This window comes from Pterocles gutturalis, unplaced genomic scaffold, assembly GCF_000699245.1.
Source record: "Pterocles gutturalis isolate BGI_N339 unplaced genomic scaffold, ASM69924v1 scaffold20416, whole genome shotgun sequence".
In the NCBI taxonomy this organism is placed as follows: domain Eukaryota; kingdom Metazoa; phylum Chordata; class Aves; order Pterocliformes; family Pteroclidae; genus Pterocles; species Pterocles gutturalis.
The window spans coordinates 7,885-29,871 of record NW_010105972.1 but is presented as its reverse complement, the minus strand read 5'-3'; the positions used below and the strand labels follow the sequence as shown (position 1 = coordinate 29,871).

General features: G+C 40.4%; 1 protein-coding gene across 1 annotated transcript; it reads left to right on the top strand.

The window, feature by feature from the left end:
• The first annotated feature begins 1,004 nt into the window (after positions 1–1,004).
• Positions 1,005–20,096, top strand: ZNF410 (zinc finger protein 410). The gene is made up of 9 exons (XM_010087602.1): positions 1,005–1,206; positions 10,360–10,495; positions 10,790–11,023; positions 11,318–11,509; positions 12,248–12,407; positions 14,624–14,805; positions 17,575–17,664; positions 18,802–18,927; positions 19,464–20,096. Exons 1-9 carry the CDS (start codon positions 1,174–1,176, stop codon positions 19,646–19,648), a joined length of 1,338 nt encoding a protein of 445 aa, XP_010085904.1. The 5' UTR covers positions 1,005–1,173; the 3' UTR covers positions 19,649–20,096.
• Positions 20,097–21,987: the final 1,891 nt, after the last annotated feature.

The following is a 21,987-nucleotide window of genomic DNA, read 5'->3' as shown; positions in this document are numbered from 1 at the left end:
CCGTGGGCTCCCGCCCCCCCGGGGCTCCGGCCGGTGCCATCCCGGCTGAGGCGTGGGCAGCCAGGCCTGGCAGCTCCGGGTCTTGTCCCTCTGGGTCTCTCGGGGCCCATCTTCCCGGGTGCGGGCTGAAAGGGGGCAGCGGGTGAACGAGCGAGAGTATTCCCGAGCCCAGGCTTGCGGGCGTCAGTCTGACTTGCTCTGCTTTCACTGTGTTTATTGTGTTGTCCCTTCACGGCAGAAGGTTAGGCTCCTGTACGGAGTATTTTATGCCGCCCTGCTTGCTGTCAGAGTACTTGGGGGAGGCTTTTAGATTCTCTTTTTAACTAGTCCAGTATTCTCATTATTTTTTAATTTGTAATTGTGATGGAAGGGGGGGGAAGAACCGTACGTAGTAAACTTTCTGCTTCCATCGCTAGCGTCTGAGTGCTTTCTCAGTAGGCAGAAATAGACACAAGCTTGTTCATGTTTTCCCTTGTAGCCCACAGAAGAAACACTGTATGGGTATTTGTGAAATAACTTCTAACTTACCTGTGTTAATCAAGATATTTATCATAACAGAAATGTAACATCTTAACAGACAGGAAAAGCAGAGGCTTCCTGGTGACAGCTTGTTTGTATATGGTTGTCTTTAATCAACAATTTGAATAATTCCACTGTTTTGTTGGCTAGGAATTCAGCCTCCTTGTCTCTTGCATGCATTATGTGATTTTCAGTTGATCCCACAAGTTTCCAGGACAAACAATTCAATTTTCTATTGAAAATTACCTGTTACAAAGAAAATGCGGAAAATAACCTTTGAAAATTAACTTTGCTGTGTTAAGATGTTATTTTGCTGACTCAATGACAACAGAAATGCAGGAACCTGTGTAAATGAATTTTTCCAGTACTTCAAAGTATATTTTACAGTTATGTGCAACATCTGCTTGCTTCTTTTTGCTGTGCTCTCTCTCTTTTTTTTTTTTTTTTTTGGTTCCTATCCTTTATATTTACTTTTTTGGTTTTTTAGGTTAAATTGAATATTTGCGCAACACAGCTTCTTGCAGAAGGACCACCACACTGTTCTACAGTTAGGAGAATATGAGAATAAGCAAGGAGTGTTGCTCTCTCTGAACTTAAAAAAAAAAAAGTCTGTGCCTTGCTGAGGACAGCTGCAGGAATCGGACACTTGAATCAATGTTATCGGATGAGTTAGAATCCAAACCTGAGGTGAGCAATTATGAACTGGGTTTGGTTCCCATGAACACCGATGGGCAACATTTAGAAAAGTTAAATGAGTTTATTCAGTTTGCTGCTTAGATATTAACTCTAAAAATGTTTTCACTGGCATCTTCTAATGATTCCATGTTTTGATTTGAATGGTAAAAGACTAAAGAATATTGCAGGGTTTTTTTCTCTCCTTTCAAGTGTTAGCCAAAAGTCTTGCCTGTTCCCAGGTTACATTATTTTTTCACTATTATAATGTTTGTTCTTTACAAGAATAAAATAAATTACTGTATTGACTACTTATTTCCCTCAAACCAAATTGACTTCACTCAGTTTTGGGGAGTCTAGATTACTCTATTAGCATCAGCCAGTTCTGTTTTTTACAGTACTTGTGTTTCCATTAAGCAGTTGGCAGAAGCAGTAGGCAGCAGCACCCAGGGGATCCTGGTTGCTCGGTGTGAGGCTGCTGGATGGTTCTCAGATTCAGCTGGTAGCACGGCTGAGCATGAATTGCAGTGATGTATATGTGCACACAAGTGCCCATAGTGCACGCGCAGCTGGCCACAAACGTATTCACACATACACAGGTAAAGCACCTTTAAGGGGTAAACACCAACAGCACGAACAACACAAAAGTTTGTTAGTGGAATGTATCTGTACCCTCACTTAACTTTCATGCATACTCACATTCGCAGATGTCTCCGGTCTCTGCCAGGTCTGAAGTCTTTCCAGTATCTGTGCGCAGACCTAGGGCTTTTTAACCAGTTTCTGGATGGAATCTTGGGGTTTTTCAGGCTGTGGTTGCCTCCTTCTCACATGTTAGTAGATTAGAAGTTCACTAGCATTCACTCGCTTGTGGGGAGAATATTTAGAAATATGTTTAGTAAGTAGACAGAAGCAACTGCAGTTATCAGACACAGCAGTGTACCCGGCCAGCTGACATAGGATTGGAGTCTCTTCTCCCCCATTACCCATGGTTCTTTCTCCACTTGCCCACCTTGATTCCTCCTTTGATCCACCCCCTAAACTTTAAGTTTTACACATCCTGCAGCCCCTGTTACATTGGATAATAAGTTTGGTCTTTCCTATGAGACCCATTCAGATAATCCAAGATTATTCTCTTTCCAGTTAAAAAAAGTTCCGGTTAAAGCTCTTCAAGATTTCACTTCAGTAGCGGCCCATTGATAGTGCCTGAGGAGTTCTGGTCTTTGTTACTCTTACCTATAATTTGCTAGATACAACAGTCTGCAGTTTGTTATGTTGAACACAATTGTAACACTGTGTTCAATTTATTACCTGTTCTGTTTTTTGCCTTAATTATTTTAGGCTGAATAGCAATAGTGCAGAGGACTGTATCACTTTGTGTCCTTGCTTTTCTGAGTCTGAGCTTTACCTCTTCAGAAAGCTAAGGTTCTAGAGCAGAGGACTTAGTAGTGCTATTAAGTACCTTGTGGGGAAGTTCACAGGTGTAAATAGAATTGTTTTTATTGAGTCTTCTGTTTCTATCCTTTTTCAATCCGTATGCAATACAGCAGGTATCTTAAACTGGTATTCCAAAGAGAATTATGATGGTATGCTGGTAATTCATCATAGGCCAGGTGATGTGGTAAGGTATTTGTTTTTTAATGGAGTAGCCAAAGTCCTTCCAATTACACTATTCAGGTGAAGTAGCTGCGAATTCATAGTAACCCTGTGAGTTACTGCACATGGGCTGCAAGGAGTTTTTTTCTCTTGCCTTGTGGTTGATATCTCATAACTGCAATCAAATTTTCTCACAGTTCTCAATGGTAAGGTGGGGGACTTTGTTACTTCAGTCTGTGAGCGGGTGGATTCCCATAGATTATTTCTGACAGGGACCAGGATAGTTGGAATGCTTGTTCCCTCATTCCTCAAACAGGAGCTATAAGTGGGCCTTGTCTTTTCCTCGCTGCAGTAAGGTATTTGTTAGTTAGGCCTGTTTACTTAATAGTTCTGTTTCCCCATAGCAGAGTTGCATTTCCTTCCCAGCAAACCTGGAACAGAGTAGGCCATTATCCAGTAGGAACAGGCCTGTTGCATAGAGCATCCTTTCCACAGATACCTTCTTCTAAACCCTGTTCCTTAACTTGGATCAAGGCCATTTTATACTACAAATTTGGATTCATTCACATCGTGGATTACCAAATCTATACACACCCTCTTTCTGGTTCTGATTATGAAAGCTGAGTGTTAAGTTGGTACTATTTTCTTCTCCTTTGATGTGAAACTGGTAGATACCCTTTTTACACCTTTTCCAAACAGCAGTTCAAATATCTCTGAAAGTCCATAATGATTTTATATCCCCTAGTGAACCATGGCACTGTAATTCTTACAGATGGTCTTTCATATCCCCTACCACGTGAGAAAGGTATTAATTAAGAGCTAACTGTATTTATGTGACTTCTAGATAATATTAATCAAGGCAGTATGGATGGATTTGCATAAGCTTCTTTGCTAGTGGTTGTATCCCTAAAGGAGCCACCAGTGTGCCAGAAAATGTTTAATACTTGCGTAGAGGTGAATCTTTCTTTCACAGGAAGTTACAATGTTGCTTTGAGACAGTTTGTACAGGCAGCTGGATCTGCTTTTTCTTCTGGACTCCTTGCCCTCAAATCTGTATTACCAGAATTCCTCAGGGAACAGATAAGATCTGCATTTTGTATGCTTTAAACCTTCAGGGTGATTTGTTACAATTGCAAATATTTCCAGACACCCCTACCCCACTGGTCCACTGCAGGGTGCTTTCTGCTTTTGGGGGGTTAGCTGTAGCACAATCAAGTGAACTACAGTTCTGGTCTACAAATTTAATTTGCTATTGAAAAGGGGGTGCAGGAAGGTATTTTAGCCTCTCCTCTCTCTCCTCATCAGTGCCTCACAAAGAGAGACTCTTATGAATTAATTAATTCCCCAGATGTTATATGGGTGGGGGGCATCTCGGTTGCTAGCTAAGGAGTCTCCAGCTCTCCACACCCTTCAGCTGCAGGCTCTGCTCTCCCCTCCACTCCTCCTCCTCTGCTAAATTCTTTTGACCTCTTTATTTTGTAGTGGTTCCCTGGTTAAATTTAGAACAGAAACTATATCGATTAAAAACATGGTCCCTGCTGCTCTGGGAGTCTAGTCTAGCTCTCCATTTGTCCAGTGGGCGGATAGAGCTGAATGTTAGTACTGGAGAACCTTCCTCCCCCTGTCCCTCACAGCCATCCCCACCTCAAACAAAGCAGCTGCCTGACACTTCTTGGCTTTTGAATCATCTGATGAAGAGGGTCTGTTATGAGACAGAAACTTCAACCTGATCCATCCCAGATGGCCATATTTTCTTTTTTTTTTTCTGTAGTATTTGTTGGTTTTATTTTTTCCCAAAGGATCTCTAGGAGGAGTTCCCAGTTCTTTTTGGTTTTTTGGATTTTTTTTTTTTCCCCTCTCAGGTCAGGGACATTATCTAAGCTTCTTGGTAGCACAAGCATTCTGCACTGCTTGCTGTGACAGACACTGGGATTATTCTGTCCAACCATCTCTTGTTGACTAGCAGGGATGACAATTATTTGTTTAGGGACAAGAGCCAATAAATATTTTACCTTTTTAGTACATACACTGTCTACATTACTTACAGGATTTTCAGAGTTATGTGGTGTTTGCAGGAGTAAAATGAGGTTATATTCAAGAAGGTGATATGCCAGAACCAAAAAAAAAAAATCTTCATAGCAAGATGTAGCTGAACTTTGCCCATTTTGTCCCTCCAAGGCTTATAGATTCTCTCTGTATTACTCACATCTGACCCATAAAGTTTTAATCTCTAAATCAAGGATGTCCTTTTGCAATCAATATTAAAAATTGTTTCAAATTCCAAGGTGTATCTTGGTTATAGAATAAAGCCACCTCACACCACTTATCATTCCTTTTGTATTCTGTTAATATTCTGTACATTCAGCTTCCCTAACTATTCCTCGTCAGGTGCCCCAAGATGTCCTGTCTGCTTGGTTACAAATTGTAGCACTTTGGCCATATTTGCAGAAGGATCAGTCCCCTCCTTTCATAGGGATTCTATAGTTGCCACCTCAGGAATAGTTACAGCCTATCTGTATCCTGTTTGCGATGCCAGATATTATGTGTTTATGGAATCTGATGAACTGTAGCATCCAGGAGATTCCTCCCCTCCTGGTCCTTCAGACAAGAGTCCCCTGGACTGTTTCCAGGTGCACACAGAAGTGAGGATGAGCCTGAACTGCAAATATGCCCTCATGCACACATAGACAGTACACACACAAGCTGTAAACACTAAAACGTGGCAGGACAGTATACAGGCACCCACAAACACAAATGGCATTCACATGGAACAGGAAGACCACAAATGGCCTAATCCTGTTCCTACTCATCGGGTAACCAGGCTTGAAATTTGTGTATCACACATGTGCCCTCACTCAGCTGAAATGCGTACTCACAGTCATGCATCTGTCCAGTCTTTGCCAAACCTTGAGACCTTCCAGTATCCATCTCCAGACCCTGGGCTTTTTAATCCAGCCTCTGGCCAGGATCTTGGGTTTCTGGATTGTGGTTTCCTCCTATTCACAGGCTAGTCCAACATGAAGTTAACTGGAGGAATATACTTGGAAACTATTTAGGAGGAAACAGCGTTTGAAAGAAGATGTGATAGAGTACAGTGACAAGGCAGAGCGGCATACTGACCTGCAGCCTGCTAACATGTGGTTGACCCGTATTATCCCCCACCCCCTTCCTGTTCCACGTGATTGTTCCTCTCCTATCCTCCTTGATCACTCCCTCTCCCCACCTTTGACCCTACCCCTAAACTCCATAAGTTTTTCACATTTTCACAGCCTCCTCTTAAGACGTCTTAATAGTGAGTTTTACCTGGTCCCAAAATTTCCCCCATATCCCATGAGGAGTTTGCTCTTGCCTATGAGATGTGTTCTGGTAACCAATTATAATATTTTTCCTATTTCTTACAAATTTTCTGGTTGAATTTCTGCAAGGTCACACTCCAGTAGTTCCTGCAATGGCCTATCCATCAGTGCCCCAGGAGTTCTGGTCTTTGTTACTCTCTCTTATCTGTAGTTTGTTAGAGTTTGTGTATCTGCACATTTAATTTATCACCTCTTCAGTTCCTAGTCTGTTTTTTATGCTCACTAGCCAGTTAACAGATACCCTTACAATTTCCTATTTGGTTTCAGCTGCAAAATCAAATTAAAAGAAACTTAAGAAAGCATGACACGGTCTTTGTAATGAGGTTTTTTCCATATTCCAGTTGCTGTAGTTGTCACAAAGGTATTGCATGATTTTGAACAGGAAGAAAGGTTTGTGAAAGTACTTGTCAAGATACATCTGTCACATTAAAATTATTTTCTCTGAATTATTTCGTGTAAAGTTGGCTATTAGTTTGCTTTAGTTTATAGGAAGGGTTCTGTTTTTTAGTTCCAGATTTTAATAATGAGCATGATTCATGTCCTTTTGTTTACTTCTGCTTCTTTTACCCCCTTTTGATTCTCTGTACTAGCTTGTTATTACTTTACAAAGAAAATTAAAAGGATCTGTTTTCTTCTGAGCATCTGTTTGTGTCTGCTGCATTTTGCTTTTCCTTAGTGGCTTAATGTTGCTGTGTGGAAGTGGAGGGTTTGAAGCAAAGCTTTCCTATTGTAGGAGGAAAGTTTTATCCAAGGCTCTCTGTATAAAAATAGAGGAGCCCATAGAACAAGTGTTTCATGGTGGAATGAGGATCATGAACAGCTTTTAAATGAAAGACAATCCAGTAATTTAGAGCTATCTTGCTGCTCACATTTTTTAGTCCCAACTTCTTTCTTCTGGTGGCCTTGCTCTGTTATTCCTAACTCTCTTTTCCTTTTACCTATCTTTCTCCTATTTTTCAATCTTAAATTAGAATCCATGGTCTTGGGGGAGGGACTGTCTCTTATCGCCTGTGTATTTTTTTGACAACATAAAAATAGTTTCCTCTTCTAACTGGAGCCTCTGGATAATCTTATAATATACCTAAGAGGAAAAAAGTGCTAACCTTTCAAACTGCAGTTGGGCTTGTGGCCTAGTTCAAGTGATATATTGCCATATTAATTACTTTCAATACTGAATTTTTACATTCATAGTTGTCAGTGATGACAGGCTTCTCCTAAGGGAGGGGGAGCTGAGGGTGATCACAGACCGCGGCACAATACTGTAGCACCTGAGCAAAACTGGCAGGGAGAGGGTCCATCCACAGCCCTGGACAAAGTAAAGTGACAAACCAGGCCCAGGCCCTATCCCGAGAGTCCAGTCAGGAGTAGCAGAAGACGCAGCTGGAGACACTGATGCAGTAAAAGTCAGAGTTCTGTCCAGGAGATGGAGTTTGAGACAAGTAAACCTTCAACACAGCTTGAGAAGGAACTAGGGAGCATAGGCTGACCTTAAGTGGAGCCCCGGGTTTAAATGGAGCCCCTGGGGGAGGGTGTGGGTGGGAGCTAGGTGAGACCACTCAGGGCAATTACAGTTTCAGGGCTCTGACAGCAGTAACTCTTTCAGGTAAAACTGTTTGAGGAAGCATCAGTATTTCCAGTGGTTTTGTGAGAGGAAACAAGCATCAAGATATCAGAGCCCAAACTATTAAGTTTTCTTTGCAGTTTCTTTGATTTAATGAACTTCATCCTGGTGTAGGAGACGCTCAAAAGGCTGGTATCTGCTATAGAAATAAGTTGGAATTGGGTGCTAGTAGTTCTGAAAATTAAATACTAAGACAATCACAACATAAACAATAAGAAACAAATTATTAGTGACTGTTGGGTTTCAATCATAAGCTTTTTTACTTTGTTTCTTTTGACACTGATGAACCATCTCTCTGCACAGACAGCTCCATCTGGGCTCTGCATGAAAGTGTGCTTAAATATGTCCCAATGAGGGTAGTAGCTTTTGAATAATTATCTTGTACAATTTCCTTTTGAATGCCAAAGATAAAGGAAGTCTGTTCCATACGGTTGTTTGCTAGACAGCAGCAGAATGCAGGATCTTTGTGTCAAAGAGTTTCCTAGAGATAAGGAATAGTGACTTGAGGATTAAGTTTTTGTTGTATTGTTATTTTCCCTATTTCTTTTGTCTGTTTTTTTCAAAATATTTTGAGAATGTGAGTACAGGAGTAAGTCTGTTTGACAGAACTTAAAGCCAAATAAGTGGATCCTATATATGGTTTTTGAGGGGTGTTTTCTCTGAAATGTGGAGAATGTGTCTGCATCTGTTACAAATTATTCCTTTCAGTCTTTCTGGTCTGTGGAAGTTTAATTCCATACAGGGGAGGGATTTGAGACTGTGTTTGTTACAAAGCTTGTGGAGTTCACGGAAGAATTAGTTCAAGTCCATTGCAAAAGCTGGGCTATGTTATCTCCTATCTCCCAGCAGCACTTCCTTTGTTAAATCAGAATATTTTAGTAGGGACTTCTGTGGCACTGGTAGTGGAAAAAAGAGAGTCATTTCTGTGTCTGTGCCTTGGAGGTGAAGAGGAATCTAGCATTATATCCAGTAGGCTGACAGAAGCTTGAGATGTTGTTGGGGGACAGAATGAGTACACAAAGCACATGCTTTGCTGCTCTGAACTTGTTTAAATATGGGAAGACGTTCAGGGCTGAGGAAAGGCATTTCTCTGACTTCCAGTTCCTTTTCAAATGTCAGGTTCCTTTTTTATAACTCAAGATTTTTAGGAGTTAGCCAGAAGTAATTTTTGCATTGCCAGAGCTGATTTACGTTAAATCAGCTGGACTGAATGCCCCAGGCATCTCTCACCTCCTGGGCCCATCCAGATGAGTGCTGCACCTTACTTCTGATCTTAGATCCAGCCATTAGTGAAGTTTAGTACAATTTTCAAATAGGTGCTCACACACACACACTGTACAGATGTGACTGGTGCCACACAGATGAACACAGGTAGGACAGTCATAGCTTTACCCACATAAATACAGGCAGTGCAAAGTGCCTGATTCTGTTTCCAGGCGTTGCTGCCTAGAGAAAACCTTAATGGATTCCTCGGGGATATGTCCCCACACTTCTCGTTCTATTTACCAAGTAGTCTGTCTTGGAGTTCACTAGCATATCGCATACACGCACTCTTAGAGAGCAAGATCACAAAGGAAATAGTTAGGAATGGAGTTTAATAAGAATACAGGACTGACTGTGATGGTTAGGCTGCGCCAGACAACTGAATTGACCAATTTCCTGCTTCCATGTAATGGGCCTCTTTTATCCTCCCCTCTCCATTTTCCTGTGTTTGTTCTGCCCTGCTGCACCTTGATCCCTTCCTTTTCCTGCCTTTGGCCTTTCCCTTAAACAGTGCATAATAAGTCCTGTAGAAACCCCCAAATCTCTTGATCAGTCCCAAAGTCTCCCCCAGGGAATGCATCCCAGTGTAAATCCTATACCTCCTTATGCAGTAGTCCCCCTTATTTTGCATAGTGTTCTGGAGAGGGTTTCTTCTGATGAATCCTCTTAGTGGGTGGGTTTCACACTAAGAACAATGCCTTTAATTGTCCATCTTTGATGGTTTTAGGAGTAGCTGATCTGGGTGGATAAGGCTGTCTGTGTTCTCTCCCTTGCCATTCCAGCCTTGTTCCTCTGATCATGATCTGCCTATTTTGAATAGCTATTAGCTAGACATCTTTGCAACTAGTATTTTGCTTGCTTTTTTTTGTCTAAAAAAGGCCAACTTTCTTTCAGTTAAGTATTTAAAGATGTTTAAAAATACCTGTACCAAAGGCTGAGCATGGAAAACATTTACTTGGAAGGTTAGAGTGTAGTGGTAAGTGGTAAAAGATGAATGAAAAAGGAATATATGCCTTAGAACATGCCATACATTGGTAAAATTACCTTGCTAAAAGATTAATTAAAAAGGAATATAGCCTAAGTAACCTTCAGAGTAGTCTGCAATGATCCAGAGCTGTTCATTGTATGATAAAGAACTAAGAATTTTATAGGTACTTAGCACAAACAATGCTTTCTTTGTCATTGGTGTAAATTGAAAACCTTCCATTTCCTTTGTGTATTCATGGGAGTATATTCATTGTCTCCTACAAGACAGTAGGGGGTAATGGACTGGGTTTAGTACCTTTTTTAATGATTTGTGCTGCTCTTGACCTAATCTTCGGTATCTTTTTTCAGCTGCTGGTTCAGTTTGTTCAGAATACTTCTATTCCACTGGGGCAAGGGCTGGTGGAATCGGAACCAAAAGACATCACCTGTCTTTCTCTCCTTCCTGTTCCTGAGACCTCAGAATGCAACAGACTTATGTTGCCAGGTAAAATCTGTGAGGCAGATCTTTGCGAGCATGCCCTTCATACAGCTGTCTTTACTGCACCACTGCAGTCCACTGCCTCTTGCTGATAAGGCATTCCAGGTATGGAGGAACACATTCAGAAGGGTGACTGAAGCTTTTCTCATTTAACAGTGAAGTCTGTTTAGTTAGAAAATTCCTTCCTCCTCCAGTATCTCTCAAGTTCTAATTATTTTCTAGAAAAATAACTTCATAGGTGTCTTTTAGTCATAGTGTATTTATACTTTTATTTGCTCTGGTTTCACTTTATTTCAGTAGATGATGAAAGAGATCTCACTTCTCCAAGTCACACTAGTTCTTCCAAAGATGTTTCTTCATCTGCTGTCTTGAGAAGTCTCCAGGTAAATGTGGGCCCTGATGGAGAGGAAGCAAGGGCACAGAATGTACAGAAACCATCTGAACTTCTGTCAGCTCCAGAGACTTCCAGTTTATTGCAAGACCTCCAGCCCAGTGACAGCACTTCATTTATTCTTCTCAACCTAACAAGAGCAGGTAATTCTTCTCTTTGTCATCTGTCTGGATATGTCTCAGAAGCAGAATGCAGGAGATACAAGTACAACTCTCTCCCCTCTGCTTCTGAAGGGGAAAGATCATTAAATTTGATGCACATTATTGGATATTTCAGGAGCATTTAATCATCAACAGCTTTCTACACTGTGGAAGTCAGTGAAGACTTTTTCAGTGCAGCTATTGTACCTATGCCATGAACACTAGCCTTTGGGAAGAAAAATAAATTTTCCTCTCTTACATTATCCTTCTGTTTCATGAAGTTGTCTTCTTTTCTAGGGCTGGGGTCTCCAGCAGAGCACTTGGTGTTTGTTCAAGATGAAGCGGAAGATTCTGGGAATGACTTTCTCTCTCATGATAGCACAGACAGCAGTACCCCATGGTTCCTGCGAGTGCAAGAACTGGCCCATGATAGTTTAATTGCTGCCACTCGGGCACAGCTCGCTAAGAATGCCAAAGCAGGCAATAATGGTAGGAAATCCCCTGATTCTGACTCAAAAGTTGAATGTTCCATACAGGGCCCCTAGTTTCAGCTTGTTTCTTCCTCTCTTTCACTCTTTCTTGCTTTTCATCTGTTCAGACATGTTCAAATAATCAGGGACAGAATTATACAGAACAATCTATTCTTTCTGACTGCAGCTGCTTGTATTTCAACTTTCATTTTTGCTTTCAATTGTCTATATTTTTTAATGCATACTGTAATTCATACTTTCTTCTTAGCTCCACTGGCTTTGGAGATCGGCTTTCTGGAGAATATATAAATGGAGTTTGTCACATGCTTTGTCAATTATTTTAATAAATATTGCAAACAAGTGCAATATCACTCTTTTTTTAGCTATGGTGTTTTTAAAAGTAGTTATCCTGGCTGATACTTAAAAGTGGTTGGTTGGTATTGATATAGAGACCATTTTTACAATTTTTGATGCATTGGCTTTCTATTCTTCTTGTGATAAGCCTCTTCTGGTAGCAGCTGATCTGATACAGATAGCTTGTTTGGAATAGTTTATGGTCCTGGTAAGGTTTGTAAATCTGTGTCTGATCCTTGTTATGGGCTAGGCAGCAGCATGTAGGACATGGTAAAGTTGGTAGCCAGGCACATACCTGCTTTACAGTTCTGTATCATATATGATGCTGGTTTTATGTACTAAATTTGACACATTATAGTAATCTGTATATTTTTTATATTTTGGTGGGCTTTTTTTCTTTCAGGTGAAAATGTTCATCTTTGCTCAGGAGATGGGCAGCCGAAAGACTCTAGCCCCATTCCTCATTTATCTCGTGTGGAAAGGAAGCTAAAGTGCACAGTTGAGGGCTGCGATCGGACATTTGTGTGGCCAGCTCACTTCAAGTATCATCTGAAAACACACCGGTGAGCAGAATAAAGCTATATGTTGTCATGACTTTGAAAACTCTGCTCTGTATGTGGGATAGCATTAGTTTTTTACATCAACAAACTGTGAAAACTTGATATTACTGTTAGAAATACTAGGCCTGCTGCTTGCTTTAAGTCATTTGTGTTGAAACACTTTGACCAGATTTAGATTATTTTTGCAGGTCCTTGTCAGTGTTCAGTGTAGAATATTTTTGACGCCCATCTACAAGAAGGGCTGGAAGGAGGACCCGGGAAACTACAGGCCTGTCAGTCTGTCCTTGGTGCTGGGGAAGGTTATGGAGCAGATCATCTTGAGTGCCATTGTGCAGCATGTACAGGACAACCAGGTGATCAGGCCCAATCAGTATGGGTTTATGAAAAGCAGGTCCTGCTTGACTGACCTGATCTCCTTCTGTGACAAGGTGACCCCTGTAGTGGATGAGGGAAAGGCTGTGGATGTTGTCTACCTAGACTTCAGTAAAGACTTCGACACTGTTTCCCATGGCATTCTCCTGGAGAAACTGTCTGCTCGTGGCTTGGACAGGGTGTACTCTTTGCTAGGTAGAAACTGCCTGGATGGCCGGGCCCAAAGAGTTGTGGTGAATGGAGTTAAATCCAGTTGGTGGCCAGTGACAAGTGGTGTTCCCCAGGGCTCAGTACTGGGGCCAGTTCTGTTTAGTATCTTTATCAATGATCTGGATGAGGGGATCAAGTGCGCACCCTCAGTAAGTTTGCAGATGACACCAAGTTGGGCAGGTGCGTTGACCTCCTTGAGGAGATCTCTCTCCTTGAGGCTCTACAGAGGGATCTGGACAGGCTGGATCAATGGGCCAAGGCTAGTTGTGTGAGGTTCAACAAGGCTGAGGGCTGGGCCCTGCACTTGGGTCACAACAACCCCCTGCAACGCTACAGGCTTGGGCGAGAGTGGCTGGAAGCTGCCCAGCAGAGAGGGACCTAGGGGTGTTGGTTGACAGCTGGCTGAACATGAGCCAGCAGTGTGCCCAGGTGGCCAAGAAGGCCAACAACATCCTGGCTTGTATCAGAAATAGTGTGACCAGCAGGAGTGGGGGGGAAGTGATTGTGCCCCTGTACCCAGCACTGGTGAGGCTGCACCTGGAATAGTGTGTGCAGTTTTGGGCCCCTCACCACAAGAAGGACATTGAGGTGCTGGAGTGGGTCCAAAGAAGAGCAATGGAACTGCTGAAGGGCCTAGAGCACAGGTCTTGTGAGGAGCAACTGAGGGAATTGGGGTTGTTTAGTTTGGAGAAAAGGTTAGAAAAGTTAAAAAACTACCTGAAAAGAGGTTGTAGTGAGGTGGGTGTGTTGGTCTGTTCTCCCAAGTAACAAGAGACAGGACAAGAGGAAATGGCCTCAAGTTGCACCAGGGGATGTTTAGATTGGATATGAGGAAAATTTCTTCACCAAAAGGATTGTCAAGCATTGGAACAGGCTGCCCAGGGAAGTGGTTGAGTCGCCATCCCTGGAGATATTTATTTAAAAAACGTGTAGATGTGGTGTTTAGGGACATGGTTTAGTGGCGGACTTGGCAGTGCTAGGTTAACAGTTTGACTTGATGATCTTAAAGGTCTTTTCCAACCTAAACAATTCTATGATTCTATATTTGTATTTTAACAAGTGCTCAATAAAAAGCACCACTGTCACTTTTGTGGTATAGTGAACATTAGAACTTGTAGGATGCTATCATATTTTTATATATCCTTGAAAAAAGTTGCTCACTCTAACAAATGACCCTAATCTTTTTTAGCTAAGAAATGAGCAGTAAACTGTAGATGAGAGGCTTTAAAACTGTGAAGGACTCCAATAGACATGAGCCCATCATCTAGCTCTGGGACAAGGCCAGCAGTAATTGCATATGTTATATGTACAGATTTTAGATCCTCCAGTGACTGAAATTCCACAATGTTCCTATATAATCTGTTGCACCGCTTTACTAAATCATTCTGAGTAGGGAATAGGCAAAGTAATATGCTGGACCACCCAGACTCTAGTTCCTTAGGACTGATTTAGATCACTCATTTTGGTTGAGTCTCTCCATTTTGTGATATTATTAGTTTTGGTTTAAATGTTTCTGCTTTTTATTTAATCAAAAAATTAAGCGAGCAGTGTTATGTAAAACTACAACAGTAGTCAAGTGTTCATCATAAATACATTGCAGTAGCTGGTAGTGAAATGGCTGTTTTGTTGCTTTCCAGGAACGACCGCTCTTTCACCTGCCCAGCAGAAGGCTGTGGAAAAAGTTTCTATGTCTTGCAGAGGCTGAAGGTGCACATGAGAACTCACAATGGTGAAAAGCCCTTTGTGTGCACAGAGCTGGGCTGTGGGAAACAGTTCACGACAGCTGGAAATCTGAAGAACCACCTACGAATTCACACTGGTGTGTTTTAGACCTCACCTATTTATGGTCTGCAGAGGTGGGGTCTTTACTGAGGAATACACCACTTCCTCCTCTGTCCTCTAACTTCTGAGAATGTTATTCCTGCCCTTCATTAATGTCCCTTTTTTATTAAGTCACATTGATCTATAAGTCAAATTAATCAACTGCTTATCGCCTTTACTATCCTGTATAATTTCACACAGGTTTAACCCTTCAAATACTATATGATGATGCTGTCCTCTGCTCAGACCTGTGCTCTGAAGATTCCCTCCCCCCCTCAAGCTGTTTGATGAAGGGAGGGTTGATGAAGGAAGGCATGTGTTGTTTTGGGGAGAAACTAGACTTTTCCCAAGGGAAGAGTTAGTCAGCATGACTGCTGCAATTGTTTTTTATAAAGAAGCTATTTTAAATTCCTGAAAGGCACAATAGCTTAGATATTTCTCCAGTGTGGAGTCCTGGTGGACACAATTGTAGCTGTACTGACATCTGGCTGAACCTGACTAGTTTATGTTACCCATGCTGCCTGTAGAATGACTACATTTGGGAAATTTAGGGAAATGAGGAATACGGTGGAATGAATAGCAAAAATATAGTAGCAAAGTCCAATAGAAAAAGGCAATAATTAGAATACAGCATTTTGGCATGACATCTGCTCTCTTTGTGCTAATGCTAAATTGGGATGTTACCATATACTGGAGCTTATGTACGCTTAACTCATGCTCAGCTTTTTATATTAAATAAAACAAGAGTCTTTATTTCGTAGTGCTGTATTTTATAGATGGTTTATTTATGCTGTCTCCTCTGGGGAATTTGATCCCACCTTGTTAATATTTTTAGAAGTTGGTGTACCAGCCAAAGTCTTGACAACATAAGTTGCTGTATGTGTTTTTATCCTAGAAAGCTGCTTGAGAGAGGCACACAAGTTACTGCTGAAATGATCAGCAATTTAATAGTCAGCAAAGTTCATAGTGAATATTCTGGTAGTTTTGGTTGGTTGGTTTTTTAAGCCTCAGGGTTATCACACCACTTAAACAAATGGCCCAGTTCAAGCCTCTCAGAATATTGTTAGAGATTCCCTGATGGCCTAGGAAAGTAGCATTGCATTACAGTTGGTTAACATTCCAAAATAACCTTGACAACTGTGAGAGCACAAGGCCTCTCTAGTAAAATGAAATTGCAGATTATGTGGGCTGCCAGCAGCTGTTTATGTCTTCTGCCTTACTTAAACATTACCATGTGGTATGTAGTTTGCAGATACACATGGAAGAAGGTTGCTATTTTAAAGAATTTGTAGTCTAGCTAGAACATACAGTTTGGGGGCAGATGTTGGGATGTAGTTAGAGATTATATGTACCAATAATAAAATCTTGAATGTATAGTAACAGCAGACACATTTTTTGAAGTTTTCTTTTGCACTTAAAGCTCCCGGCCAAGGTGCAGATAAAGTTAATAGGCCCAGCTGACACATGCACAATCCTCCATGACAGAGTGAGTGTTCTGCAACCAACATAGTAGCTTCTGGAGGAGTAAATAATAACTTTCTTAACTGCAAATCGATAATGTGCAATTAAGAGTTTAATCAGGCCAAAGGTGTTACAAAACTGCAGGTGTAAATAGACTGAGGGCTTCTTATAGATGGAACTGTGTGCTGTTATTTTTGTCAATGGTAGTTTTTCCTCTTTCTTTTGAAGTTTTAATTATTTATAACAAGCCAGAATGTACAATCAGTGTTTGAGAATCTGCTACATATTTCAGCTTTTTAACACCAATCAGGACATGCTGTGATGAGCCTTTTTGCTCAGATCTGTTGAATAAGTAGATAAGAAGCTGAGAAATTAACTGTAGGGAGAGGACTTCTAAACGCAAAATCACAGTAGAAACAACTTTTTAAAAAGTTTACTCTGAAAGAACTATGTATATGTTAGACAATAAAATAGCTAAAATAGCTTGCTTAATCTCCTGTGGACTTGCTGTTACTCTGATACAGTAGTCTAGGTAAAGACCTGAAATCATAGTGTTAAACATAGTATATTGAGTTCTTTAGTGGATGTTGCAGGCAAAAGTTACCTCTAGGTAACTTCTAAAGCTTTATTAAGAGGGTGTTCAGAACAGATTATATTGCATTGCATTAGTGTAGTCACCTCTCAATTTATCATAATTTAGACAAATAGAAAAACAGTTGCGGAGATAAATAAAAATAACAAATTTCAGCCTATGAGAACAAATTGTGCTTTGAATTATTGTTCCTCCAGACATAAATATAAATGTCTGACACACCTCTCACAGGGTTTTGCCAACTTCAACCTTATCTGAAATAAAGTATAGAATCTGATTTGAAGGGAAATACAGTTAATAGGATTTTTGGCACTGAGAGGCAGAAAGGGAAGAGGATCCTGGGAGAGTGTGAAGCAGAGAGCTGGTTGTTAAGAACGGCATATAAAAGAGATATCATAGTCCAGGCACTTTTATGTTACTCATTTGGTGTTTATATACTTGGAAGATCTATTTAGAAACAGTAGACCCTGACTTTGCTTTCAGTGAATGATGATGTAAGAATATTTTAGAAAGAATGACAGTATTTCCTCTTGAAAGCTGATGAAGAGAATGCTTTAAAAGCCTTAGGAAGCATATGTGTAATTTCCATTTAATTTTGTTGCATGTAAGGCCAAAAGGGAGAATGGGGTAGAGATCTCCAGGCAGTTCTCAGGGACTTGGACAATCAGATCAAGTTGCAATCCCAAAATCTAAGAACTTACTTTTCCCTTGTAGGGGAAAAACCCTTTCTGTGCGAGGCACAGGGATGTGGTCGCTCCTTTGCTGAATACTCCAGCCTTCGGAAACATTTGGTTGTCCACTCAGGTAAGAGTCTTTGTCTGACATTCTGTGACCTATCTGAGGAAGGATCTTTATTGTAGGACTTTGATTTTATTTCCTTAAGAAAGATCCCCTGGTTTCTACAGGAATTCTGGTTATAGTTTTTCACAACTTCCTTTGTGTTGCCTGTAGCATGTACACTTTAATCTTTTCTGTTGTTTCTGTTTCTAAGTTTTATGTTTCTAAATTCAAATTACAGTTTTTAAATTTATTTTTTAAATTGTTTCTAAAATGTCATGAAGTTGGATATGTTTCATATCTGCCATTGTCTTATTTAAAAGAGAGAATCTAGCACCTCTATGTATTAATCAAAGCTGTGCAAATCTGAAATCCCTCATGAGTGGATTTCTGCCGTAGGTAGGGTTTTCCTTCTTAATAGTACGTACTTGTAATTGGATGAAGTATTAGATGGAAATATATTTCACAAGTGTTTCAAAGCTCCTGACTTCTGTTTTGATTGATCTATCTTAAATATCATCAGCACATGATGAATATGGCATGTTTGGGGAAGGGGAGATTTTATTGGGGTATTAACTTTTGGGACTACTTGAGTTCTCCATGCTTTTTCTTTCCTGTCTCCTTGGCTTCCATGCTATTGAGCTCACACCTATGGACATCATGCTTGTTATAGTGTGAAAATAATAGACTGCTCAGTAGAATGGAAATCCTTTCACAGTGACAGGTCATCATTCAGTCTCTGCTCAGTAATGTAAACCAGATGCTACAATTGGTTCTGTGATGGCAGGAGATAGCTTCCTTGCCTCTGCTTCCTTGCTTTTGGCCATTTTATTCTAAGCATGGGACATCAAATATTTCCATGTCACTGAGTAAGAGATTCTGAATAACTTGTTCCCTCTCATAAATCAGACTTGAAGACTTTATGTTAATCTTTATATTTGAGTTTTCCAACAGCTGGCAATACTGATATCTAAAACTCTTCTGTTCTGGAAACTTGCTGCTCTCCATCTCTCTCTCTCTCTTTTTTTTTTTTTCTTCACTGGTAATCAGCACCAGTGATGTCAACAGCCATTTCAAAGCAGTTAGTTACTGGCTTCTTAGTTTAAGAGGTCTTTATTCCCATTTGGTAATTCTTGGGATATTTTTTCTGTCTTTTACTCCAAGGAGTGAAGCCCCATCAGTGCCAAATTTGTGGGAAGACATTTTCCCAGAGTGGTAGCAGAAATGTGCATATGAAGAAACACCACTCCCGAATTGGAACAGCTGTCAGCAGAGAGCGAGAAGAGCCAGGTAAGGAAGAGAGGGCACTCTGTGTGGGGAAAAAGTGCACGAAAGAATTAGTGGATGGTAGAAGAGAAGGGAAGATGTTTGTCCTGAAAATACAAGACTACAAGCCAGTAAGGAATAAAAGAGAGTTCCTTTTGGAGATGAGGATGGATTGCTCACCTTCCCCTTTTCTAGGATAGAAGACAAAGGTGTATTTCTTATATTGTGGTCAAAGGACAGATAGGTTTATTGTTTTCAAAATCAACATGAATCTAGTATCTTTTTTTACATGGAATTTGTGCCCTTTGTTATGTATTCTTGTAAGCAGCCTGCTTTTTATGCAATGTGAATTATTTAAAGAGAAAGCCAAGCCTGCATGAGATCCCACCATTCTAAACAATATAGGAGTAACCATCCATTGGAGCACTGGATGCCCAAAGAGTAGGAACAGATAAAGCAGGTGTCTAGGGAAAAAGTCTGTGTGACTTGAAGGGTGGCATCTTATATTAGAGTATCAATAAATTGTGAGAATTTTGTTTTACCCTTTTTTTCCACACTAGAGTCACTGATGGGCAGCAGTTTGCTGGAAGAATCTACGGTGCATAGTAAGAATCTCATCTCCATGAACTCTCAGCCCAGCCTTGGTGTTGAGTCTCTGCACCTGCCAGACACTGAGTCTATTATTGGAGTAGAGGAGGGCGAGACCAGCTGCTCTTTTTTCCGCCCTCTTATATGTGGTGACTGAAGTGGGATTGATCTCCAAGAGGCTCACCATGTTGCAGTGGGACAAGTGAACGTTGCTTTAACTGTGCACAGAGCGGGTGGGTAGATGGAGAATGAATAATAAAACCGGAGTTGGAGAAGACCTATTGGACCAAGTTTCTCTCTTGCAGAGCTTAAAAGGTGAAGTCTGCTGCTTAGGTGTCATTTAGCCCATGTCATGGATTGCCATTTCAAAACTGTTTATGCAGTCCATTCTCCTAAAGCCTAACACCCTGGTTTTGCTGGAGCACCTGAGATCCCCAGTTAAGGACCAGGACCTCATTGTGCTAGGCACTGTACAAACACAGTATCTTGACCAACAGGCCTTCCTTCCATCCTTCACCTTCAGAGATGATATTCTAATGCATCTCACTGTCAGAAGCTGACTTACTATCTGAAATAAATGTACTACTTGGTATCATTTAATTACATTTGCTGTGTTACTTTCCTGCTTTCCCCAGTCACTTTTTCCTCCAAAATTCGGTATATCAAGCTCTTTAAAATGAGTCTACCAAGTAGATGTTTTGAATTTTTGTTAACTTAAAGACCTTCGGAATTGGCATTATTAAGAATGCAGAGTTTTGCTAAGATACTATGGGTTTATAATAGCTCCTATGAAAAGAGAAGGCTTTGAGTTTATATTGCTACCTAGCTGAACGTAAAGGTAGTGCTGCTGTCGGTAAAGGTATTATAATTTGAAGGTTGTTGCAAAAGTTCCACCAGGGACCTGAGAATCAGGATCTGATGTGGTTTGGCTACCATCTCATCAGTTGATGGGAGACGTTCCAGTGAGATGTCTTCTTTATTACAGTATTTTTATAGGTTAGCTGAACAGGCTGTAATTCTTTTAACTACAAATAACGAAATATTTTCATAAAATGCAAAAATCCAGAGCAAAAGTTGGAATTCTTTATTTCCATACCATTTCTGAGATATATTAAGAGATTGCAAATCTTTTTTAGCATTACAGAAATGTAATCCTACTATCAGAACAACACTTTGTTTAGCAAGAAAGGTGCTAGTGAATCTCAGTTACTTAGTTTGGTGTTTTTATTTTCATCACCATTTCAGCAATTTGTTTAGAGACCAACACTGAGACTTGAATTTATCTATTAGTGTATTCATGCATGTCACCTTAATATTTGTTAAAGGGATATGGCATAATACCATATATTCATTTAAGGTCAAGACTTTGTTCCTCCTTTCTTAAGGTTTTCCTGTGCACTTCACATACTTGGAAATTTATTTTTCCAGAATCATCAAGAAATTATTATGGGAATTAGCAATTAATTTTAGTAAATACCCCTGAAAACATATGTATTAAAATTTCACTCCCAGTGCTCTGGATGTAGCCATACAAGCCCAATGGCTTTAGACCACAGACTTGGGAGCATGGAAGAAATTTTCTTTCCTTCTTCTTTCAATGTGACAAGGCATGGTGGCAATATGATTACATCACTGCTCTTTTCCAAGGGATACGGGGGAAGAACAGTCTTTGCATGTCCTGCACAATTAAACCTACGTAGATACTGGTACACTGGTACCAGCTTTCCTTGAACCCTCTCAGGTACTGAAGCCTCTTCTCAGCGTGGAGATTGAGTCAGTAGGGAGGACTGCTGCAACCCGATGCATTCAGCTGGGTACCATCTCTGTGGAAGTGTAACATAGCAGCCTGAAACTCTGGGGCCATAAATTCTTGGATCTAGTACTTTGTTATGATTAAAAATGTCATTATCTCAGTTTTATATCTCTGTCTAGTGTGGTAGCTCTCACAGCTACTGTATTTCCAATTTGATTATGAGGTTTTGTTTTTATAGTGCCAAGGAGAAATGGATTGAGGTGACAAAGACGAAGAGAGACACAGCTTCTATTTAAAGAGTGAGGAAAAGATGACTCGTAAAGAAATGGGACAACACAGAAACGTGATAGCCATTTAAAAATCTTTTAATCTCAAAGTGCTTTGATTTCATAATTCTCAGAAAACATTCCAGGTGGTAAGGGTTTTTATTTTTGAGATCGTTATTACTGTCAGGTAAAGAAAGACCACTAATATGTGAACTATACCATTCAAGATGCACTAGGCATTTGAGTGCAACATGCTGATAGGTAATAGCTAATCTTTCTTCCATCAGAGTCCATATTTGATTTCACAGTAATAGCAGAATTAGGACAACAGCAATCCATAGTGATGCACTGTTTAATTACAACCTTCTTCATAATTTTTGGTTGTTTTTCAGGCCAAATGAATGACCTAAACTGGTAAGATATTAAAACAGTTTTAAATAATGAAATATGGGAGATTCTTTATATAAGCTATTGCTT